Source organism: Vidua macroura, chromosome 3 (genome assembly GCF_024509145.1).
Source record: "Vidua macroura isolate BioBank_ID:100142 chromosome 3, ASM2450914v1, whole genome shotgun sequence".
Classification (NCBI taxonomy): domain Eukaryota; kingdom Metazoa; phylum Chordata; class Aves; order Passeriformes; family Viduidae; genus Vidua; species Vidua macroura.
Window position 1 is genome coordinate 103,831,119 of NC_071573.1, and position 26,658 is coordinate 103,857,776.

General features: G+C 37.5%; 1 protein-coding gene across 2 annotated transcripts in view; it reads left to right on the plus strand.

Annotated features, from left to right (window-relative positions):
* The window catches only part of VSNL1 (visinin like 1), an 84,744-nt gene that overhangs the window by 35,920 nt on the left and 22,166 nt on the right, over window positions 1–26,658 (plus strand). For both annotated transcript variants that reach the window (XM_053973917.1, XM_053973919.1), the window contains exon 2: window positions 2,383–2,549. In XM_053973917.1, coding sequence (XP_053829892.1) covers window positions 2,388–2,549 — 162 coding nt within the window. In that variant the 5' untranslated portion in view covers window positions 2,383–2,387. The remainder of the gene's footprint in view (window positions 1–2,382; window positions 2,550–26,658) is intronic.

Consider the following 26,658-nt stretch of genomic DNA (forward strand, 5'->3'; position numbering starts at 1 on the left):
AAGAAAGAATGAGTGCTTCTAATTCCAGGAAATCATTGTGACCAGCTCGGTCAGTTTGCTTATTCTGTCCCAAACAGACCCCAACAGATTATGCACCATGCTGTGCTGGAGCAGCAAATAAGAGTACAGAGCCCAGCAATCACTAATTATACCTTTCTTAAATACTGGTTTGGTTCTGTGGATAAAATAGTTTCTGAGAGTGTTTATTAAAATGTCAGCTGTGATTTCCTTTACTAGGAGATATTCTATGGTGAGGTACATCAGAAATGGCTGAAAGGTGTTTGGCACTTACTGGGCAACCTGTGACAGGCAGCTGCCCAAAATTAGGGACCTGGATCACAGAGGCAAAAAGCTGGTGACTTGTTTCTCTGACTCTGATGATAGGATATGTGTGGATATGTGTGTCTTTACTCATGTATTCTTCCACACATGCAGACCCACTCTAGATGTTCTACAGTGGATTATGTTCCCGTCACTGAGAACAGCAAAGGCAACTTTGGCAGATGTGGCTGAGATTCACCACATCTGTCCTGTTCCACCTCTCTGGAGTGCCAGGTCCAAGGGCTGTAAAGCTAACATGGATGAAGATAAAAAAGCTGCTATAACAGAAAAGTGATCAGTCAAAACCACCTGATTTTTGCCCATTGAGGATGCTTTTTTTCATCTGTAAATATTGTTAAGTTAAATACTTCTGGGGATATGAATCCAGGTGAATAGTCAAGCAAAAGCACAATTGGTTAAATTAAGAGAGAAAAAAATGCTTTTTGAATCTACCTAGTATAGTTACTGTAACTACTGAGTATCTTTGGGGGTTTTCTGGATCCTAAGCAAAGCACCTCATGACTTCAAAAGGTAACAGAGTGTAAATAAAAAAGAAAAACAGGAAGTAAACATGCCCCATAAAGAATAAAACAAATTTTAAAAATACATTGTTTCTTGTAAAACCTAACTGAGTGGGAGCTAGAGAAATAACTGCATTAGTATTCTTTAGTCTCCATGGGATTTAAATTCAGAATGTGCCAAACTGTGTCATTGTCATAAATGAGAAGATGGGGACTTCAGAGATAAGGCTGGGGCAGTTGCTCTAAATACCATAAATTGCCAACCCATAATTCAGTCAAAACAGCTGATTTCTGGACATCTGCATGTACAGTTTTACCTGTGGCAATTAACTGGAAGATTGAACTCTCACATATTTGTGCTAAGTTTACCAAAATCTGTGAACAGGAGCTTGGCAGAGCCTCAAAGTAAGTTTAGAGCATGGAGTAAGTTTAGACCAGGGAGGACCATGGCCAGAAAGGAGAGGGGCCATGAGGTCTTTCAGGAAAAGAGCTGGTGCTGCTGGCACTATGGCACCAGGGGATATGTTCAACACACACAGAGACCAGGAGGAATTATTAACTTTGCATCTGCTCAAGGAATGTTCCCATAAAGAAAATTATATAAATATATTTATTTGTTGGAACAGAACAATATATATCCTTCTGAGGAGAAAGAAACTTCTGCTTTGAAATAGGGGAAGATGCCAAAAGCAATAGATTAAAATTGGGAATGGGTGGTGATATGGACTAGAAATCAATGCATGCAGTGTTGTGCAGTTATTAGACACAGATGTTAAACTGGAGATAAAAATGGAAATGCAAAGCTGGGCTCTGGAAAGAAATTATTCATTGCTTTGCAGTTCTCTACAGGACAAGTTAAGTGCTGTCTGTCATCTGATTAAAAAGTAGCAGAAAGACATCTGTCATGAAAAAAACTGTAGCAAAATAGGAAAATGTTAATGATGAGTTTTTCTCTAAAGTTCTCTGAAAGGACATCTTTGGTCAAATGTCAAAGCACCTGAAAGTATCTCAAAGGGCCAACATGAGTAGTACTGAAATTACTGTATTTATCTATACACACATGCAAATTTAGTATTTCTGTTTAATATTTTAAGTGTATACAAAATGTATTTAACAAATGCAGTGAATATCTTCAGAGTTAATGGTGATGAAATGTAAACAGTGATGAAATGTAAACCATCTAATGTTTATCAATTATGCATTAAATATATAAATATACATCTATTTATACATACGTGTATGTACAAATGCGTAAGAATTAAATTGATTTTTCCAGTTTGGTTTCAAATGAGAGCAATCTGTCTCCAGGCCTTGAGATTCCTAAATGAAAGAAGAATGCTGCCTTTTTCACTGTTTTCAGCCTCCAATAATCAAGCATAACATAGGTTCGTCAGGAAAATCATCATCATCATAGCAAATCAGTGAAGTTGTGTTTGACTGAAAGCAGCAGTGAATACAAAACAATTGTTCAAGTTATGTGGCAAATTCCGATTTAAAATGTTCACATTTGGCTAATTGTATTCATTTATTTCTTCTTAAGGCAAAATGGGGAAACAAAATAGTAAGCTGGCCCCTGAGGTGATGGAGGATCTGGTGAAGAGCACGGAGTTCAATGAACACGAGCTAAAACAGTGGTACAAAGGATTTCTAAAGGACTGTCCAAGTGGTAGACTGAACCTTGAGGAGTTTCAGCAGCTCTACGTCAAAGTAAGTTATTTACTAAGTTATTTGTTAACTTAAAAGTAAGTTATTTGACTGTAGAAAAAGTTATAAAGTAATGTAAAACAAACATATGGTCCACAGCTGCTGGTCATTTAGACTGAGGAATAACTTTCCTTGGAGAAGCAATGGTGAAGATGAGGCAATGAGTGGGAAGTGTTACCCTCTTCACACCAGTGATTTGTGTAACTATAGTGACAAGAACCAAAAATTTAGGAAAAAGGCTGTGATTTATTCACAAGAAATGTAATACATTCTCTGTGCTCTGAAATTCATGACGTGAATTTCAAATTTTGAAGGTGATGTTGTTCACCTTTAAAGGTTGGCCATGGTCCTGTTCAATATAAACCATGTGATTGCTGGACATATTTATATAAAAGAGGTGAAGTTTCATGACTGTATGACCTGCAAATAAATTATGCACTGTCCACAAAACATTTCTTCCATAAATTTTAGGTCTTGCCTTTATTTTTTCCCAGCTGTCACTTCTTCTGATTTTATTGGGAAGGGAAAGCAGGCTGATCTGCTTATTTTCTTCTTATTTTTCATTACTTTGTTACGTTCAATGCAGTCTTTCCTTTACATTTATTATGTATTTGTTCTGTAACAAGAGGAACATGGGGATAGCATGAAATGTATATTCATGTTACAAAGATAATTATATTTTAATTCAGAATTGAGTGTTGACCTAAAGGTCAGACACTCAAAGTAATGTTAATTAGGACAAATATTGAATGGCAATGATGAACTGTAGGATCAGAACAGCTCATAAATACAATGTGAGGCTGAATAAAAATAAAGCAGCCTTTCAAATGTAGTTAATAAGTAGTTAAGACTGAGCACACTGGCAATTTTTGCAGACAAGTGGGACTGTCATTTTCCTTAAATGCACGCTGCAGTTCTTTCCTAAATTTCTTCAGCGCTGAACCAGATCACTCTGCAAAGTATTACCTAGACCCTTTTTCTTTCTATTGAATGGTTCTAGCATAAACTTCTAATTCAGCTTACACAAATAAGCTTCTGTCTTCATATTTTAATATTCATGGCTGAAGAAGATGTTGCCTCACAATCCTATTCCTAAGAATAGGAGTTTGTAATGAATGAGTTTGTAATGGATTATATTTTCAGATTAAAGACTCTGTACAGCCTCAGGTGTTGTGCTTGTTATTGACTGATAATTTGTAAGTTCCATTTTAAACAGTAATCACTGCACATCCAAGAGCAGACATCCAGTCATTTCTCATACATGTTTCTGGGAAAAGTAAACAGTCTTTAAAAAGGTCTTAATAAAGTATGTCCACTCTTCAGAAATGATTTTTTTCTTTTTGGAAAATCACAGTAAAGGTGTTTTTTTGGGACTTGTTTTGTTTTGTTGGTTTTTTGTTGTTGTTGTTGTTTGTTTGTTTGGGGCTTTTTTTGGTTTTGTTTTTGTGGGTTTGTTTTGGGGGATTTTTTAGGGATTTTTTTGGTTTGTTTTTTGGTGGGGTGGTGTTTTGGTATTTTTTTTATGATTTTGTATGTGAGGAAAAACATCTGTAAATAACTCAGAACTCCCAGGACTTCCTTCCTTCAAACAGGTGTTTGAAGCATTCATAGATATTTCACAAGATACTTTACTTGTGAAGACACATCAGAGAGTAAATTCAATATCATGTTTGCACAGATGGTAGTGCAAAAAATAACATGAAGACTACAAACAGTATTTTGCTCTTGAAATTTGAAGACACCTTTGTAATCTTACTAAGCTGCAATATCCAGCTTTTAGTTTTATGGCCTCATGTATCTTTAGACATGGACATCAAATATGATTCTGTCCCTTGCTTTGGTAGTTGTGGGGTTTGATTTTTGATATGTAATGACACTGCCATATATTTAGTACAGTTTATTGTCATCCTGTATTTAATGTCTATACGGGGCAAAATACTAATCTTGTGAGGAGAAATATGATTAGCTGTAGTAAATCCAGAGCTTTTCTTCTCTGTGTCACAGAAATGCTTGTAAAATAATGTCTCTGAGGAGCTCACAGTCTGAGTGCTGGCCATGGTGACAACTTCTTCTGTGTAGGACATTCTATATACCCCAGAATGTTTATCTTCTGGCTGCAGATAAACCCCTAGATGTAAAATTTGATCTTTCCAGGAGGAGTCACCAGCAGGAGACCTGAATCATTATTATTACATTTATAGCATCTCAGTTCACTTAAAATATATTCAGGGTGAAAATGCATGAAGAGTGTATTGATTTGTAATTCTTCTACATAAACTTCTGTTTGGGAGGGATGACATTTATCTGTTTGTCTGAACTGGATTTTATTGAGGAAGATTTCCATAGATCGATATATTTTGAAAAGAAATGCAAGATTTTTCTCCACTTCCAATTCACGTTGACTTAAGGTGACATTGTTTCTTTGCTTGTGAGAGCTGTGAGGTGCATTTTCATGTGTGTTGATAAAAAGATGTTGGTCATCTCACTTAGGTGCAAAGGAAACTCCTTTTTTTTTTTAGTGATACACAATAGAAAATATCCTCAGCTTAAATAGACAAAATATTTTATATTAGCAATACTTTGAAGTGAATTTCCTGGTTATCTGCACTTCTCTTCCATCAGAATTACAAAGTGGGGTGCACAATCTTAGGGCATAGAAACTGCTTGGGTTTTTGGTTTATTTTATGAAACATAACTAGGTGTGTCCTGGGATCACACCTAATGTGTTACTGTATCTAATTACTGCTAATGAGTTTGAGTTGGTCTGAAAGGAAACATCCAGAACAGGTGTGATGTGGATGCCAGGTCCTCAACATGAACCCTTCCAACTCTACATATTTTGCATCAATTGTACTGTGCTGTTTACTGATGTAGATGAAGACTGTATTGACTAAAGGGGGAATTACTCTAATTTGGCTTGGGAACATTTGCTATTGAAGTTTCCATTATGAATACAAATCATCCAGTGTTTAAAATAAATACCAGTTACACCAATGGACTCTACAGAAAAAATACTTGCATCACTTTTAATGGAAGTGTCTATAAAATATTTAGTCTAGAATACCTCTTTTAAATAAGCAGCTAATAGGCAGAAATATACTTCATTTTGTTGCATATTGAACATTTTCTGCAATATAATAGGTTCATTGAAAAGACTAGTCCATTTTTGGGTAGATAGATTCTTCTCAGGATACAAAATCTGTGCCAAACTGCTAGGGCTCATGTTTCCCTCCGTGGTGCTGAATGAAGTGAATGCTTCTGCAGTTTTTTAAATAGTTTATTAAAGAGTTGGTTATATACTGCAAGCCCAGAGCCACAAAGAGTCCTAAATACTGAAACACTGAGATAGCTGTCCTGACAGTCTGCACAGAGCATGGGAGAGGAGAAATCTGTGGATAGCACTCTGAGGAAGCTAAAACTCAAGCCAACATTTTGTAAAGGAACATGCAAAACCACAAGGCATTGCTCAGGACAGGAGCTGGTGCTAAATTCTAAGTTTCTCCTGGGTATGGGAGTTGCATCTTCCTACTGCAGAGAACTATCTAGAACAGTAGAAAAAGCAAAATCAACTGAATGGAGTCCTTTTGCTTTCTCTCTTAAATGACAAAAATAATATAATTGCCTTACCTTTATCACAGTGGTTTATGTACTACTTAAGCTGTAGAAAACTGAATCAATTAGAGGAACAGCATTGCCAGCAGGTCGAGGGAGGTCATTCTGCTCCTCTACTCAACCCTGGTGAGATGCATCTGGACAGTTGTGTCCATTTCTGGGCTCCTCAGAACAAGAGATAGAGCTCCTGAAGCGAGTCCAGCAGAGGGTGACAAAAATAATGAAGGGACTGGAGCATCTCTGCTATGAAAAAAGCTAAGGGAGCTGGGCCTATTCAAGAAGAAATAACTGTGAGGGGATCTCATCAATGTTTATCAGTATCTGAGGGGAAGGTGTCAAGAAGATGGACCAGGCTCGGCTCTGTGGTACCCAGAAAGAAGTCAAGAGGCAGAAAGTGATGCACAGGAAGTTTCTCCCAAATATGAGGAAGAAATTCCTTACTGTGCAGTGACCACACACTGGAACAGAGTGCCCAGAGAGGCTGGGGAGTCTCCCTCACCAAAGATATTCCAGAACCCTCTGGATGCAGTTCTGTGCCATGTGCTTTGGGATAACCCTGCTTGAGCAGAGAGGTTGCAGCAGCATGATCATCTGCTGTGGTGTCTTCCAACTTTACTCATTCTGTGAATTATCATGTCTCTGTTTGAATCTGCACTGCTTGCCCTCTCATTTATCTACCTGTGATGAGATGCGACCTTCTGGGCTGCTGGCAATATCCCAATTAACCTATTTTTCCATAGGAAATAGCATCAGAAAAGCTGAAACCTAAAATTTCCTTCTTCAAAGAGAATACCCTAACTGTTAAGCTTAATCCTTACTCGCTGTCTTAATTTTTCTTTTTCTCTCCTAAAAAGTCCTTAATTCTTTTATCTTGCATAAAACTTCATTATCATTGCAGGCAGAAAGCTAAGAAATTAATATACAAAACTGTCATTAAAATAAAAGATACCAGTAAAAAACTCTTGAGTGTTCCTATCATTTTTTAGGGTTTCTTGCTGTCTAGAGGGCCAAATACATTTTCCTTCAGATCTTTTGAATTCACTGTGTTTAGATGAATATGCCCTAGAGTGTATAAGTGTGCATAATCACTGCTAATATTCACAGGAATTATGCATGTTTATTAAGTGGAAAATAGGCTTCTATATTGTGATACTTCTTGGAACTGGGTCACTGAACATGAGAAGCATATCTCTGCTCTAAGAGAAACAAGCACCAATTGTCCTTTAGCGGGAAGAGTAGAGTTAGGAATGATCATGATATAATGCTAACATTAATAAAGTAACTTCCTTTGTGAATTTAGTGCCCCTATATTATTTAGATATGTTTTGGAGTTTTATAGACAACTTTTAAATGAAGGAAAAAAAAAAAGAAAAAAAGAATGCTATTTCGTTAATTGGAAACAAATGGTTTGTCATATTTTTGGCTTCTATCTCACATTTCTGGCCTTGAAGGGAATTGATTTTTAGTCCTTCATTTTAATATGCGTAGAACAAAAGAATCTCAAAAATCTATTGAAATTTAAGTGGGTGTATTTGCAGCCTCTTTCAAGACAGACTAGCATCTTTCTAAAGATGGCACAGAGCTCCTCAAAATATCAGGTTAGAGCTGGATTTCAGGCTTTCAGTGGCTGTAAAAAAGTAGAATTCCAGAATGGCACAGCTGTGTTTACAGATGTCCCAAACATAGATGCAATTGTACTGGCAGAAATTGATGTTTCCTGGGATCATCTCTTAACTGGTAGAGCTGTGCTGGTTTTATGAGTGTGCTTGAGCACTTAAGCTCTCCCTATAACAGGAATACTTTTAAGGTATATTATACCAATGTTAAGTATATTATGCCAAATATAATTGATATATTTAGCATATTACGCCAATCCTGTGATGCTGTAGAACTGCAGCATGTCTTGAAATAATGTAGATTATAAAAAAATATTGACTTATCTACCCACAGAATGATTTTAGTCTTGTTGCTACCTTCCAGAAGATTACATCTGGTTTGCCAGCAGTATTCCTGGACAGTATGACAGGATATTTGCTTGCATGAATCATCTAAATTTAACTGCAACACAGAAAACATAATATGTATTTATTTAGAAAGATTACTCAAAAAAACTCTTTAAACTTATTAATATTACAGTGTTATTGAATTTTTCAAATGGATATGGAATAATAAAACTAATGCTGTTATTTTAGAAATTTTTGATGCAAACAAATAGAGCGACAAATAGCACTGGTTTGTGGACATCACAGTATGGCTCTGTAAGGAGGAGTGCATATCTAGATGGGCAAATAAAGTCTGGAAAGGAATGACAGTAACATTATTTGCCTCAGTAGAAGCTTTGCTTATGGGGGGTAGTAAAACAGTTGATGAGGTAGAGATTCTTAATGCATTCCTTAAGCACTTAATACAAATCTGCACATCTGAGACAATTACTATAAATCATTAGGAAAAAAAAATCTCTTTTTCACCAGAGGTTCAGTGAAGTTGCTATGAAAAGAAAATTAATATAGCAGAATCTAAATGCAGTGTGCTGAAAAGCAACTGGGCTTGTGGCCCAGCACTATCACTGGGGAGTGCTTTTCAGGATGAGCAATCTTCTCAGTGCTCCAAAACTGTATTAAAACTGGGTTCTGATAACTTTAAAACCAAAAGTGATTGCAACTGTTTTTCAAACAGGACTTGGCTAAAAAAAAAGGCATGGTCTTTTTGCTTGGATGTTTTCCATACAAAACTGCTTTTGCCATTATTCTTTTTCTTCTCCTTATAGACATGAATAAGCAGGTCTGTGCCAAAATGCAGGTCTACTTCTAAACCACATAAAAGGCTTATTTTATATTTCAAACAGAAGCTGAGATTGTGCTCCATGAATTTTAAAACAAAGGACCAGAATGCTTCTTACTTATAAAACTGAAATCAAACAACCCCTGAAGGCAGTGTTAACTTTGAAGCTGACTTTGAGCAATTCAGGGAAGGGGAGGATACTGGTAACGTGCCTTTCTGCTGCATTTCTGTCTCTGTGTTTATCCCAGGAAAAATAATGTCTGGGCTTAATATCATTTTGTGGAACAGATTTTAAAATCTATCTTTAGTAAACAGAGCTTTAAAAATCAGCAACCATGTTGAAAAACAAAACAGAGTTTAAAACCACGGATTCTCTTTTAAGCTGCAAAGCAAATTGAAAACAGTAATTTGCAGAAGAGGAGCAGCATGCTGGGTAGCAAACAGTTCTGAAAATACGTCTGTAAATCACAACACTGGATACTAAGAGCCTTTAACAATGTGGAATGGAGTCAGTTTAGATTGAAACACTAATCTCAGTGAAGCTAATGGGAGTTTTCATTCCTGATCTTTACTTAAGCGCTTAGCACTGCACTGAGCTCCCAAAATTGTTTATCTTTGTGAGACCCAAGTGCTGTGAAGTCTGCTGCAAGCACCATTAACCATTAGTGTCCAGTCCTGCAAGCTGGATCTAGAGTCTGGAGAGTTCCTCTCATCACATGTGAAGATGTGCACACTGGGAGCTGTCATTTAAAGGCAGCAATGGACCTAAATCTGGGAGAAAAGGGGTGAAAGTAAGGGTCCTAAATCTGGTAAAAAAGTTTCATAGGCAAAGAAGGACAAGTTCTTTTCTTCTTGCAATATTATGGCTAGTGGCTAATTTTAAAGGCTAAAATTTTTTTTTTCTTTTTTTTGCTTCTGTTGCAGAGCATCTAATGGCCATGTCCTCTAGAAAATCTCCTCTGGAGACTAAATCTGGGAAATGAGGAAGTCAGACAATTTTAAGAGATGAAATCTAAACAGCTAAATCTTAATTGCTCTGAACAGTAGCTTGTGGAGTGTCCAGGCTAGTGGAATGAATATTCCTAATGCTTGAACAAATCAGTAACATATGCTGACACTCTGTCTGGAAGAGGCAGGAATCATGGTCGCATGAATCCAAAAAGCAGTCCAATTGTCCAAAGGCATCTTCAGGGCTTTCAGAGTCAGCAGATGTGTGGGAATGCAAAGATTTAGTCCAAACCTCTGATTATTACCAAGTATTGAATATATCTGTAATTCTGTGGCTATATGTGGTTCTTGGAGGCATTTAAAACTGCCTCCCAATGCATTGAAGAGAGTACATAGAGACAGGACAAGATGATCCAGCCTGGAATACTTAAAAATATCACCATTTACATGCATGCCCCAGTTTCCACCATAGCCTGATAAAAGAATGCAAGCTGGGTAAATTTTCCAACAATAACATGCAAATTACTTTCACTTGATCTTTTATTTTGAAGGAAGTTCACCAGTTCCCAAAACTGTCATGCATTTTTATAAGAGACCTTCTTCATTTGCAGCTCACCTTTGATCTATGTTTTATTCCTCTGAGAAATCAAAACAATGAATTTGGGATACTGTGATTATTTCTGAAGCAAAATACTGAATTCATTAATAAGGTTATCTGAAGGGTAATAAAGGAGCACTGCAGCTTGGGTGGAAAGAGCCATTGCTAACACTAAGAATGAAAGAGCTCAAAGAAAAAAAAACAGTGAACTGTCAGCATCACATCCCATAGCTGTTATCATGTTCAGATCTACTAGTTGCTGTAGCAATGCTTATTTTACCATTGTTACATTGTCCTCACAACAGCTATCAGGACTGATCAGTGATTCACAACCTCTACACAATCTGTTGCAAAAGTCAAATGTTTCAGACTTTTGTCATCCTGAAACTTCTGCTTCCTACCTCCTTTCATCCCACCTCAGTGCTTTCCTTGTGATCACAAGGAATAGTATTCACAAAAACAGTGAAAATCCTTGAGTATGTGCAGGAGAGAGAAAGAAAGAGAGGTAATATTGATTGTACTTCTTCAGAGATCTTCCCTTCTCTTGCAATCAAATAAAATTGTCATGAATGAAGCACGTAAAATCTCTATATTATGTATGAACAGTTGAAATACTAAAATGTTAAACCATTTGCTTGATGTCTAGCAAAGTCAGGATTGCAATTACTTCATGGGTCAAAATATAAATGTCCTTTACTTCATTTCTTTGGAGTGAGGGTTTGTTCTTTTTTCCTACAGAATGGCTTAACAATGCCTTCCTGGAGTTATACATATACATAACAGTATGGCACTTCTGGCCAGATGTTAATCAAATATCTAGTTGAGATCTACACTGGTTTCTGGGACTTGTAGTTAAAGTGTGACCATGTCTTAGTGGAAACCTGTATTTTAGGTCTTCAGTGACCTAGATTTTGAAATGCAGATCATCCTTTTAGGATGATACTAGCCTTATTCTGAAGGCTACTAAGCATGTGTTTTTGTTACATGAGACAAAGTAAATAGGATCTTTCAGTAACTTCTTGTCACATTTCTTAAGCTATAAACATTTGTTTAATATATATAAAAAAGCTGTTTAGTATTACAGGGTCCCTGAAGGATGCATTAAACCAGGGTACTTAATTTCCGCACTGGAGTGAATTACTGTGATTTAAATTTTTTTACTTTTAAACATTAAAGTGCTTTCCTCTAGTATTAAAGTGTGCATTCAATATCTTGCTTGTGCACAAGGCCTGGAGCTGAAAACAGCATTCTTATTTCAAAAGGTATGGGCAGGAACTTGGTACTCTGAACCACAGCCCTTCACCTCGCTGCGTTGTCTCTGACTCCCTGCCTCACCTTCTCCTCCCTCTCTCCTCCGAGGAAACTCATCAGTCCTGCAGCAAGTTAATTTACTATACTAAAACACACTTGATGGAGTGAGTCACTGTAGCTGGGTGTGAAAAATCTCAAAACTTAAAGGGGACTCGTTAGAGTGAACCATGGTGCTCACAGCCAGGCATTGCCTGTGTCAGCCCGCTCCATCTGCTTGTGGTGTGCTGAGATGGCAAATCACTGTTACCACTGCAACACATGCTGCTGTGGGAAGCTACAGCTATGCAGCTAATGAAACAAGTGCTTTTTCAGAGTACTGTGGAATGGAAAAGCATTTGGGAGCTTGGTTAGTTATCAAGTCAAACACAGTTTTTATTATCATGTAGACATTAGTTGACATTCCTGTCAGATTTCTACTACTCATAGTTTGAACACTTCTAGTACCTTGGGATATCAACTTTTTTTTCTTCAATGAGAGTAAATTTCCATCTTTTTATGTTGAATTAAGACTCATAGGAATAGACTAATTGCACTGACAAACCTAATGATTGCCAACTTGAGATGACTTACTGCTACCTGGCATGAGAATTAGATAACTATCGTAATTTTATAGTCAATCACAAACAAAACAAAATGAGAAAAACATAGAGTTTGGAAGATAAAGTAATCAACAGAAGGAAAATTAGAAGGAGATTTTGCCATTTTACTAAAATACGTATGAAACATTCTCGGAAAAATGTGATGTGAAATCCACTAGGTTAAGAAGATGTGAAGGTTGGCTCTCTGATTGCATGAATAGCCCAGAATTGAACATGCAGCTTTAAATAAAATCCTCCTGTAGTCCAGAGAAAGAGCAGTATATACAAAAGTGTCAGTCAATACTGCAGTTCACCTCAAAGTGAATAATATCAATTGGGGATTATTTCCGTGTTAACAAAAAAAGGAATTAAAAATTCCTACGTCATTAATTGAAATAAAATTCTATGTAGACTTTGTCAGCAGCTTTCAGAAGAAGTATCTTCAATTATGAAGTTATTTCTAGATGCCTCTAAAGGTCCTCTTTAGTTTGGTAGAATATACCCTAAGATTGCTGTAATCCCTTATTAGGATATTACACACCTCTAAGCATACTTATGACTCTACAGCTTTCTTTGACAGATATCCTCAAATTTGCTCCTCCTTGTCAAACCCATCAGGGTAGGAGATGCATGAAGCCCTATTCCAAGATACATGAATTTTGGCAATGTAGTTCCTGTGAACCACAGGAACCTGGTGCTAATACCAGATACACAGGGATTGATCAAAAGGAGCAGTCCTTGAATTTGCTTTTGTGTTTGCCGGCTCCAGCTTGTACTGCTAATGTCCATGTTGGCTGTACCTGTGTCCCTCTTCTAAATACCTTTTTGGTTCTGAAAAAAACTTTAATTGTGTTGTTGTTTATTAATGTAGCAATTGTTCCCTGATTTTATGTGTTAGTGATATAATTATAGCTTAAAACATTTAACTGAAATGATGGAGTTGTTTAAGAATGGATCAGCTAAAACAGAAAATTGTGTTGTGAAAGCCTCACAGGACATCAGAGGCATGCAGATGAATTTAGGCAATGTACTTCCTCCTAGCATGGATCTGTTTCCACCAGAATAAACTCCATGCATCTGCTTTTCATCCAGCTGCTAAATGCTGGTCTCTGGAAGGTGATGCTCTTTGAATGTTGTCCTGGTGAAATGCAGATGTCCTTAGCTTCTTTCTGAGCCTTTCTATCCTCACACACATGCCCTAGCCCAAGCAGGAAAGGATGGAGTTGTGAAATCACTGCTTCCCATCTACCTTCTGCTTCCCATTTACCCTCTCACCCACACCTTGGCACATCAGGTGCTGTCCCCTGTGCTCAATTAACAATGCTAATTTCATTCAGGAGGAAAATACATCTCCTTTCCTCAGGGTCCAATTTCTACATTTCTGTACAAAGCATCTTCAGCACATTGAGTCATATATTACATGTGCGTTGGTACACTCAGTACAAACATTGTAGACACACATTAAGCTTCTTGATTAGGACAAGTGATTTAGGTGGCAATCACTTTTGAGCTCACAGTTGCTTAATGATGACCAAATCCCACAGTTTTCTTGGAGGGAGACAGTTGTAGTACATCTAGAGCTATAGAAGGATACAGCTGAGCATCATTAGTTTTTATCTCATGCACAATTGTTTTTCATCTCGTCTCTTCTGTTGCACATTTGTACAGAACAAGGGATATCATAACACTCTATTTCTCTTAGAAGTCAAACTTCCCAATATTTTAATATAAATATTTTAGATATTTATTTATTTTAAAATATAATTTACATACTTGACATTTGTTTGTTTCACTGTGTTTTTTTAAAACAAATAATACTTCAGATAACACCTACACTGAGAAAGGTGCACTTTCTGAGATCTATATTGTGGTTCTTAAAACTCAGCAAGAAAACTGTGGCTAAAGTATAGAACACAATGCTGAAAATTGCAGTTTATAATAGTAATAATCATAGTTAATTGTAAAGGTGCTATATTAGTCCTGGCTTGAAGAAGCAATTATTTATCTGTTGATTAGCTCTTGCCACAATTAAATGCACAGCATATGACAAGGGAAACCCAAAAAATTAGTGACCTTGTGTTAGAATTGCTTGCTCAGTGCCACAAATTAGCCCCTATGGTGTGTTAGTCTATCCACTCATTTGTTTTAAAGATTCTTTTCCCCAGGAGCTTTTCTGTATAGTACAAAAATGGTGTTTAATGGACCTGAGGTTATTTTCACAGAGACATAAGTTCTCGTGTTATTCTAATGTACAGCCAAGGATTGTAGGAATAAGGATATTTCTGCTTCCTGTATCTACTACCCTGGGGTATTTTTGAAACACAAAAAATCATGAGAAAGAGCACATGCTCTGGAACAACCTGAAAGGAAAGCATATTTTCATTCTCAGAAAATCTAGTTTCTCATACAGAAAATCACTATCAGGTCCACAGCAATAAAACTGAGTAAAAAATACTGCTAACAAAAAGTAAATGCTGGTCTTTGTGCCCAGCAGTTTCTTTTAAAGTGATGTACCTCTTTGTTACTTCTCTGTAAGAATAATGTCATTTTGCCAAAAAAACGAAATCTGTTTCCAAAGAATGAATTGAACACATTCAGTATGAAAATTGCATTAACTTGTAGCCAAATTTATTAAAAATGCAAGATTCAAAATTATTAGTTTGGCACACAAGTGTCTAATAATTCTATAGAAGTGGACTATCTGTGGGAAATTAGCTCTTGAGCTCTATCCAGAAGGCAATTGTCAGTGGGAGAGAAAAAAAAACTGTATTCTGGCTGTCCAAGGCTGGAAATTTTTTTCTGCACAGGCACAATAAATAGTTTTTGATAGAAATAAAGAGACTGCCAAATCAACCTATCAGAATAAAAAGTGTGTTGTGCTTTACACATGGGAAAAGTGCTCCAGAACAGTTAATCCCTACGAAAACATTATCCCTGGATTATCACCAGTAGTACTCGCCTTCAGGCAGTTTTCAGTTATTTGTTTCCATTTTCTATACATGTACCCAGTGTTTTTATTTGCACGTGACTGTTCATCTCAATCATTTTCTTTGCTCTCATCTATTCTGGGCTTGTGCGTGTGCATTTTACATGCTGCCAGAGTACTTTGGGCTATATTTATGTTTCCAGATTCATAGAAATATTGTTCTACATATAATGTTATGAAAACCAGTATGTAGTCCTAAAAGGACGACTGATTTCCATGGAGTGGCCTATGTCACTGCAAAGTACATCAGTGAGCCAGAATGCCTTGTACTTTTCTCCTTCCCATTTGTGCAGACACGATATAAAAATCCCATGCTAGTCCTGTGTCTGGGTGGTGTGAGTGAGTTCACATAGCTCCCTGGCTGAAGAAGCCTCACGGGTTTTATTGCCAGCGTGTTTGTGCAATAGCTGGGTCAAGGGACAGCTGAAATCGTGTTGCTATGCAGACAGGATGTCTTGGAGCCAAAAGGAAAACAAAGGGAGAAAGAAACTCTTTACAAGAAATGCAGTCCCTAGTTACTGTGTAGATCACTTCCTGTATAACCAAAGGGAGTGGTAACAGTGCACCTCACATCTGCAGTGCAGTGGAAGCATTATGGTGGAGGGTAAGATTTTGCCCAAAGTGAGGATAATTCCATTAATATAATCCATGATGGATTAAAAATGTGCTTTTTTTAAATTGCCAGAACTCATTTATTGCATTAAGGCCTCAATTCTTACTATCTTGCTATCCTAAATTGACAAAATGCAATATAATGAAAAAGTAAATGTTTTCCTCCTAAAGGAGCAAGTACCCTCCTTCTTCTTGGAGTGCACCAGAAGATGCAGCCTTGGCATGTACAAACTCCTGTGCAATCCTGGCTGTCAGGCATGTGGAATCTTTAGATACATCCCCACCTTCTTCTTAACTATAATGTGCTCTTCTTTTCTTCCCAGCTAGCTCATAATCCTTCTTCCCTAGGGCACTAGCTAGATGAGTGGTGAAGCCTGATGGAATGTCTGTACCTCTGTCCTTTTCTCCTCCAGCTTTTGAATTTCTGCAAACTTGGCCTTGTGACTTCAGGGTAATGAGAAACTTGCTGTTAGTCGTGCTCATTCAGCCTATGATTGGGGCTTGGTCATTTTATTTTCATTTGTCACTCTCCTTCCCTCAAGACAAGGGCAGTCCAATATCAGAAAGCCAGCCCAATCCTTTATGCAAAGAAGAACCTTATATCTGGAAACTTCTCTAAAATAAAAGTCTACAAGCTCTGTCTGGCAAGATGCTGCATAGCAAAGCATAATGAATGGGCATAATTAAGTGTTTGTTATTCATTGTTAACAATGCTGAGAAACACTTGAGAAAAACAACTATCCAGATTCTATTACCTGAACTAAAATGAAATGTGTCCAGAAAGATTTTTGAAGTGCCTTCCTTTTAGTCTTTAAACATAAACATTTCTAATATATAAAACCAGAGATTGGGTGGGGGTCATTCTTTGCAATTTTTAATTTTTTTTAACTTATTTGGCAGTAATGAAAGTTATATACATGGTGGTATCAAATAGTACAGGCTTGAGAAATGAAAGTAAATTTAAAAGAGAAGAAATTGAGGTTGAGTAAGTGCAAAACTGCTGTAGACTTTGGAAGACTTAAAATTACATTTATTTTTATAAACCTAAGGGATTTAAAAATTAAGAGAGATGATGAAGATTATGTTGACAGAGGGACATTATCTAGACAAGCCATTCCATATTTATGATTGTACATTTATAATAAAACACATGGTTGTGAGAAGACCTGCACTTGCAGCCTTTAGATAAGGTTGTAAATAAACAGATGAAATAGCCAGTGGTGCTGTTCAAATCCATGGGAGATTTGACACCTTCTGAGGGACCAAGGTCTGGCTTGCATTTTTCCAGTTTCTTGTTTTATAACATATGAAACCCTGCAAAAGAATGACAGATGGCCCTATGGCTAATTTTTTTTTTTTTTGTGATGAAAATATGGTCACTTTTTGTCTCTTGTATGGAAATTCCTTCTCTCTTGGTAACTCCCACAAGCAAATACGCCATTGCCAAGCTGTTCCTGAAGTGATAAACGTAATATCTGGAAGCACAGAGAAGATGCTGGATTGGGCACTCCTGGGAACTCCCAGTCAAGCCATTGTGGGTTTTTTCAGTTCATTGGTCAAACAAATCAGATTACCACATCTGTTTAGCCAGATGGTCTTTCTAGTGTCATGAGGAAAGTGCAGTTAAAATACTATCTATAACTAGCACAAGGATTGTATTGGCAACTTGACGCAGAAAAAGACTTACATTACAGAAAACCCCTCATAATGGTATTTGATGACAGTTTCCTTTTTTAGCAGGCAAATGAGCTGAGCACCATCCCCATCCATGGTTTGGGTAGGTGGAAGCCATCACACTGAGTAGAGCTATGGCTGGTTTCTAGATTGCAAGATGGGAACACTAATTAATATAATATTAATATATTAGAATCATAGAATCATAGCATTGGTTGGGTTGGAAGGAATCTTAAAGATCATCCAGTTCCAGCCTTCCTGCCATGGGCAGGGATGCCATTCACTACATCAACTTGCTCAAAGCCTCATCCAACCTGGCCTTGAACATTTCCAGGGATGAGACATCCACAGCTTCTCTGGACAACCTGTGCCAGTGCCTCACCACCCTCATGATAAAGAATTTCTTCCTAACATCTAATCTAAATCTGTCTTTTTTAAGTTTAAAACCATTGATTGCCCCTGTCCTGTTACAGTCTGGCCATATAAAAAGTCCTTCTCCCTCCTTGTTATAAGCCTCCTTTAAGGTACTGAAAGGCTGTTATAAGGTATCCCCAGCTCCTTCTCTCTCTTCTCCAGTCTGAACAACTTCAATTCTCTCTGCCTGTCTCCACAGGAGATGAGCTCCAGCAGTCTGAGCACCTTTGTTGCCTCCTCTGGACTTGCTGTTAACAGGTCCACATCCTTCCTGTGCTGGGGACCCCAAAGCTGGATGCAGCCCTGCAGGTGGGGTCTCATGAGAGCAGAACAGAGGGGCAGAATCCCCTCCCTGCCCTGCTGCCCACGGGACTCTGGATGCAGCCCAGGACACAACTGGCTTTCTGGGCTGTGTGCTCATGTTCAGCTTTTCACTCACGAGAACCCCCGAGTTCTTCTCTGCACGTCTGCTCTCAGTGAGCTCTGCCCCCAGTCTGTGTTCATATCTAGGATTGCTTCAACCCATGTGTAACACCTTGCACTTGACCTTAAGAAACTTCATGAGGTTCTTTTGGGCCCATTTCTCAAGTTTGTCCAGGTCCCTCTGGATGGTATCCCATCCTTCTGTTGTGTCTTCTGTTAGTCTCAGCCTGACCTGCTTGATATATTATCAGATCTTGATTTGTTTTTTTTTTTATTTTTCCAGCACTTGCCAACAAAAGACTACTGTGTCTATTTTGGGTTCATTAGACTTATTTTTCTTCTCTTCTGCTCGATCCACTCTACAAACATTATTATTATTAGGTCTCCCCCACCTAATTAAAAAAGAAGAAGGAAACTACCTTTCCAGCTAAATAGAAATTACTTCAGATCCTTTTCCAAATTATCATTTTGTTCCTTATGGCCTTATAAGGAAGATTCTCCCAGAGGATAATCAAGCTGTGGTTGACTTCTAAGAATTTGCAGTGACTAGATATTTGTGATGGAGCCAATTGAACATTCAAATGTTGTATGACAATTTAATATAGCTAATAAAGTGGATTTTGTCCCTGTAGACCTTGAAAATTCCAGTATTATAGGAGAAATGCATGGGACTTGGCTACTTGTGGAGAGCAAAGGCATTTCAGTGGGAAATTATCTCATTGCAGGATAGATGTATGAGGGACATGGTAGAAATCATTCTTGAAAAGAACCTATCTACCTGTATCTAAAGGGTGCCAGTGAGCTGTTAGATGTCTAGAACTGGGAAGAGGAACCCAGACCTTTGTAAGAGGTATTTGAGAGAAAAGCAATTTTGCATAATAACAATAATAATTAACATTTTATCCCAATTGCAAAATATCATATAGATTTTATAATGTTGTTTGGAACATATAAGCATATTTTATATCAAGATATCATAATGCTTTCTTAGCAAATGCTAAAAATCCCAGAGATAATCCTATTTCGCACATTCTTTATATATTTGTTGTTGTTAAATTCAAGTATGCACTGTGGTCATTGAAAAGAGTTTCTTCCCCTTTGGTGGAAACACAATCAAATTCTGTGGACTCAGATGGACAAAGGGAAAGCAAAAGCTGAGATACTTGGAAAAAAGTGTGCTTTTAGGTATTTGTAAACTATTTCTTTGCTTAGCTTAGAGCATATTCATGCTAGGAAAAAAAAGATTGTTTCTGACTTTTTATTAGTTTTGTGATAATTACAATAATTACTTTAAAAGTTAAAACCCAGGAAATTCTAAATGAGACAGTATAATTATAATATATAACCATAATAATGCTTCCTTCCATTCCTCACTTGGGTATTGTGAGGCTTAATTAGTTAATGTTTGTACAGCAGTAAAATGCAAAACACCGTAAAAGTATTAAGCATTTTTCCTGTTTCAGTTCTTCAGTATAACCAATTATCTTTCATAAGGTTTTTAAAGGAGATAATTTAACAAGATCTATGTAAACCAAACTGTATTTTATATCTGTCTTGCTGGGAGATGGAGTGGCAAATCAGTGTTTAATTGCATCACTATTTCACATGAGCCTGCTGACACTGTGACAATGGATTTGGCCTAGAAATATTTGTTGATTATCATATTTCTGGGCCATGCAACAAAATTAAAGTGTTCTCATGGGAGCCAGAGACACAGCTGATGAAAATAAATAGAAAATGAGTGTCACAAGCTGACAAACCATCATACTTAGAAGGGGGAAAAATAATGAATAAATAGCATTATGTTGAAATAAATAAAATATTTTGTCAAATATTTAGAGTAGGAAAATCTGTTATTTCATCCTTTCCCTGCACAGAGTTCAGTGAAGAAAAACAATCTTGTGTCATATATAAATATGCAATGCATAAACAACAAATGGAGCTAGAACTCAGGGAATATGGCACTGTAGAGCAAAATATGAGGTTTTTAATTATCTTTAGATCTAAGAAGTCCTGAACAAGGTCTTTGTATCAAAATAACTGTTTTACACACTGTAAGAATCAGTCTGGGTTGGAGGTGGAAGTAGACATAAATTAATTTTCAGATGATCTCTTGCACCTCTGGGGATGATATGCAGAGTCGGTCATTTAAAATCCAGGGCATTCTCCAGCAGACCATTGGTTATTTAGTCACCCTCATCTCTACCATTGAGCTTCAGCACAGAATCAAGGGTTGGGATTAATTTTGCCATCTGAAGGCTAGTTTGCTTTTTTGGGCTGCACTAGAGTCAGTGGAAAGACAGAGGTAGTTCCACAGGATTATTTATTTTGTCTGCCTTATGCAGAACCACCTCTGTTTCTTTAATAGCTGCTGGACCAAAGGACAGTTCTCAAAGGAATTAATCTGATCATAAACCTTTATTTTTGAAAGAAATTAATGATGCTATGGAAGCAGCATTCTCCTTTCACTATAGAGGGATTTTCATGTTTTGTATCTGTCTTTTAGATTTAGACAACATGGATGCAAATTAGATAAATTGCATGAGGAGTGTGGGCTCACCCCTCAACATGTTACATGCCAGCAATGCAGAAAATACTGACGTAGGTGTAGAAAGGGACAGTTCTCATAATTGACAGGGGTCATTCTCAAGTTAATTTGTTTCAGTTTGGAGACCATTTTAGGTTCCCTTCTTTTGCTGGTACTGTAGAATTAAGAAGCTTAGGTTGTAATCTGCATGTTTCTGTGAGCACATGGATCTGTCAAATGCAGATTAAAACAGGTATTTTTTTAAGCAAAGATGGAGTGCTAAGCAGTTGGCTTTGGATCCACATTAACACTTGGATCAATGCTTTTTAAAACAAGACTTAATGAAAACGGATTTAGAGAATAAGAAATCCCAGTTCTATAAAGGTGGTGAAAGTTTTGCGGTTGACTTTTGAGAATCTATTATTTCACCCATTAAATGAAATGAAGAGCGGCCTATTTTACTGGTAATCATATGATGGTTAAAATGCTGAAATAATCAATATGTAAAAGCAATAATAATTAAATATTGACTCTTACATTTTTAGCTTTAGTCTCTATTACTTGTGTCAGGCCAGTTGGATATGTATTCAAAACTGTACTTTGCTGGAAAGAAATGGTGCCACTTACTTCACTCCCAGACGATTTATAAACATCTGCTTTTAGCATGCAAAGGCTTTCCACTTTTGAAACCATGAGAATTTCCATTATTGCATTTACATGTGCCTCAGCTGCTGCTAAGCAACAGGGCTGTTACCTGCCAAAGCCTGGAGTTAAATCCCAGATCTGTAAAGAGGATGGATAGAAGCACAGATGTATAATATACTTAAAATAACAAGTGAGGAATGTGGTTTTGGAAATATGTAGAAGAATACAATTCCATTCTAGAAACATGTGAATAAGGGTTATATAATGTATTTGAGAAAGTTAAGAAAATCAATCAATTTATTGTATTTTGGTGATTTGTTCTTGAAAACACACTGTGGTCAGGTTGGTTTTGCTTTGCCGAACCTTACCAAGAAGCGTTAGGTGTATATGCAATGTTGGGTAATGGGGAGTAAGGAATAGGGAGAACATCACCAAGAAAATTTAATTCAATTTAATGCATATAGTATCTCTAAATCATAAAATCATATAATAGCCTGGGTTGGAAGGGATCTTAAAGATCATCTAGTTCCAACCAAGTTTGGTTCATAGTATTTTGCATAGTGATTTTGCTTCTTTTAGAGACAAATGTATTTATATTTGGATAATAAATGAGTCAGTATCAAGTGCTTTTCAAAGGCTTGATTTGCTTTCTTTTCTATCAGTCTTTTTGGTGTCAGCTTTGGCTCAGCTGGGTGGGACTGTTTCTGAGAAATTGTTTGGATGTTAGAAATGCTGTTGCAGTTAATGGCATTAGCATCTATGTCTAAGGGTGCATGATCAATAGTGTTGTACCAACACAAGGCATAAAGATGGTCTTTACCCTGCAAAATAGCCTGCACTGGGGAGGAGGAGGCAGTGCACAGAGGGGAACGGACCATGAGAATAAATGTGAACAGTGAAACAACACCAAGAGCCCCAGAAGTCACAACCCAAATGCTATCTGCCTAATTGGCAAGCCTTGGGTAACAACAGACAGACTTCAAGGAGACATTTGAAAAGGAGGAACCACCCTGCAGTGGGAAATGCTGCTTGCTACGGAACTGTAATTGGTAACAGGCAACATCCACCGCTTGGAGTGAGGACCCAGTCTGCATTTGTGCCTTGGTAGAGTGAAGAAAGAGGTACCATGAAGGCTGCAGTTCAGCTGACAGGACAGCTAAATGAATTCTGCAGCAGTGTTGGCATGGTGTTAACAGCAGGAAGACAAATTTTGTAGGACAGAGAAAATTTTCAGTGAGCAAGTTCAAACTGTTTGGACAGTGAAAGTGACAGATATTCATTATGTTCAACAGAAGCAGAAGTTCTTTATTCTCCTCTAAAATTTGTTCATGTTTCTCTAGTTTTGAAGGCATTTTATAATTCCTTAAGACATTTCCTCCCCTAGAATAACACTATATGCCATTTAACTTTTAAAATTTTATTAATCTTTATTAAAGCATTTAAGGGAAGTTTCCTAGAAAATGGTTACACTTTCCTGCACTTCAAGACAGAGTTTGATGACAATATGACATCATAAAATGTCATTTTAACCAGACAGTTTATGCAATCAATTCCTTATTCTTTAATTCCCTTGGTTGTCTAGAAACCAATTTATATACATGCAATCCCTTAGGAAAACTGTTGTAAGAGACAAAGCGTTTTCATATGTATTGTTAGTACTTTGGTACACACTGCTTTACTAACAAAACTGTTGAAATGAGGCAACAAAACTGTTGTGACATTTGGGGCAAAATGTTTCAATGTGAAAAACATTGAAACAAAATTCTATGCAGAAGTAAAAAATATACACATTTATAGCTGTGCACAGTGAGAACAGAACAACTGGATTTTTAACATAATTCCAAAAAAAAATAGGATTATTTTATCTTTTTATAATAAAACCGCATTTTTAGGGAGAAATGGCAAATGGCATGGAAAATAGACATACAAAAAAATCAGATTATATCAATAGTTCAGTCTGACTGAACAAAATTTTTTTCTTTAACGCTCAGGTAACTGTCCAATTTAGCTGTACTTCCCCTGTCTAGTATCACTAGTATGAAGTCTGAAATGTATCTATTGCTATTTACAGTGTGCTGGGGAAGAGTCAACACTGTGTATTCTTTCCTTATCTCTTAGAGGTTTCTGATGGGGTAGGTGAACATCTGTGTAAAGATAATCTTGTTAATACCATTTCCTTGACTTTCCAAAGAATCTAGCAAAGACCTTCACCAGACTGAAATTAGTGTCTCCTGAATTTCTTACAGAAAAGTTATTGAAAAGAAATAAAAATTCTCCCTAGAATCAACAAGAACAAGAATATTTCTACTGAGTGCAGAGAAACTTTGAGAAACACGTACACATCAGATAATCCCAGACTTTCAACTGCTCACTTTAACATCCATATGGGGTCTTTGACTGGATTTTCTGGGTTTCTGTGCCTCACAATACTTTATTTTTTTTTTACTATATTATGTTAATGCTGTTTTGAAAGGCAATGTATTCTTAGCCTTAACTTTTTTTTTTCCCCTAAGGATATGTTTAAAGCTTTAGGAGAGGCAATGGCTATCTCATTTGAAAATCTTACTGCTGTTCTCAGAGCAGTAGTTGCTATCTCATAGAGCATGGCTACCTTTTTCTTTTCTCATATGTATTTTGATTCATAAAGGAGGACCATATTACTTCTTGAATGGCAGCACCTGAATGTGCCAACCTGAAATGCTTGGAGTAAAGAGATTGTGTCATCAGCACCAGTGGAGAAAAACCATGGGAAAAAAAAAAGAAACCTCTAAATATTTTGATTATTCCTCATGCTAGCACTTCCAATGAATGATCTCACCTGCAGTCATATGTTTTAACTTAACTGAAGGAATCTGAGCTAATGTACCCAGGGAGAAGTTGAAATACAAGTTGAAATAGGATCATGGGTCACAAATAAAATACTTGTAAGCAAATTAAAAAAAAAAAAAAAAAAAAAAAGAGCCAAAAAAGGTCATGTAGACGTGGTGCTTAGAGAAGTGATTTAGTCATGGTCTTGTGGAGTCAAGTTAATAGTTGGACTTGTCATGATCTTAAGGGTTTCTCCCAACCTAAATGATTCTATGATTCTATAAAAAACACATCTGGATGACATCACTCAAGGCAACAACTAATCATTCTTTCCAATAGTACTGTTGGAATTAAGGAACTGTGTCCTTAGGTTAACTATCCAAGAGAATGAATCCATTAATCCCCCTGATTTTGGATGAGAGCAGAGCCTCAATTTCACCTGTTCTGACAGTGGGAAGTTGTCTTTGCCAATGGCTGTGCTGGCAGAATTTGTGCTCACCATGACCCCCATCTGGGACTCCTCGGGACACAGGGGTTATGTTGTCACCCCTGAACCAGCAACTTTTGGAGCTGGGACCATAGGGCAGATCCAGAAAGGGCAGGTAGCCTTTATTCCTATCCTCTTCAAGCTGCCACCTAAAAGTGTCCTTGCAAATTACTCTTCTGTGTTGAAGGAGTGAGGAACAGTGCTGTGAATCTGGCAATGCTATTTCACCTACAGAGAAAATAGAAGCAGCCTCCTGCTAAAATAGTCCACTGGTGAAATGGGAGCCATCTACAACTACAAGGAGAAGTCAGAGTTCTGGTAACAGACAGGTTGGAGGAAAGAGTCCAAAAGCTGAGGTGGTTTCAGCTGCCAAAACAGTCTTGAATTCCTCTGGAGAACCAACCATCACTAAATTAAGAAGAAATAATTGATTGTCTGGTCTTGTGAGACAGTTTTTTAACTCTTAAAGGATTTCCTCCTCTCATTGGCTTAGTCTTTAAAAGATATCTTCCTCTTGCATATAAGAGAATCTTTCTGGCAAGAAGGCTTACTGATGTCAGTGAGCTATCCCTTATTGTGCAACCAAGAACATGTAGTTGTTATTTTCCCTTCCACTGCTAGTGTGTGTAATCAATAAATTGTGTGAGCAGTGGCTATTCTGCATGGTAAGCTTTATTTTTTACAAATCAGAGTCCAGTTTATTACAGCATCTGTGCTTGGGTTTGATCTTTTTCTCCCCGTGCCAGCATGAGAGAAGATCATTCTTTGTCTGCCTTTGCCAAGATAAAGGGACCCAGGGTGGGTGATAAGATAAAAAGGTCTATGAGTTAAGCACCCCTCTGTTATACTCAGAATTCAGAAGTGAAATCCAGGTGCTGACAGTCTGTCTCAAAGTAATGAAGCACTTCCACAGCAAGAGCTGTGAATTGCTCTAGTGGGCTAATTTGGGAAAAGGAGCATGAACAGCCTGTATAGATGAAGAGCACTTTTGGGAAAAATTTGTGCAAACAGCATGTCCACAGGAGATCCTGGGTGTACCAGCATAATGGAGACATTAAAGAAATAAAAACTGTACAATTAACCTAACTGGACAAATTCAAGGGGAAATATATTTTCATTTCTTCTTCACACAAGGTGTGTGTCTAGCTGCCTGCTCAGTGAGGGGGGGGGTCAGCTTAGTCACTTGAGCCGATATTTTCAGGAAAGAGCTGATTTTCCAATGAAAAATGTGTGGGGAGAGGGGGGGGGTTACATCTAAAAGTGCTCCCAGGAATCATGGCATCCCATGACCTGTGCTGAAGATGGCTGTGTCTGTCAGTTTTTGATTGCTAGGGTGGAGAACCCTTCCTGGAGCAGGACACCACAGCAAAATCAAACCCTTCCACAAAAGCAGTGTTTCTGTCTCCTCTAGAGCACATAAAGTAGTACCTTGAAGTATCCTGGGGGTTGAGACGTAATCTTAGCACTACTGGAAAGTATTACTTCAATGTGGTTTTCTAAGCTGCCATTAAGGTCCCCTTGACACTTGGTATTAATGTAGTTTTGGCCCTTGGCCTCTTCTCTGTTATGCTGAGCAAAGGCAGCCATTCTGGGCCATGCTAGGTCAGAGCTGATGGCCAAGGCCACTGGTTGGGCCTGGAGTTGGTCTGTCATATCAGTCTGGGCAATATTTGCTGTCTCCTTTCTCAAGAAAATGAATATGATGTGA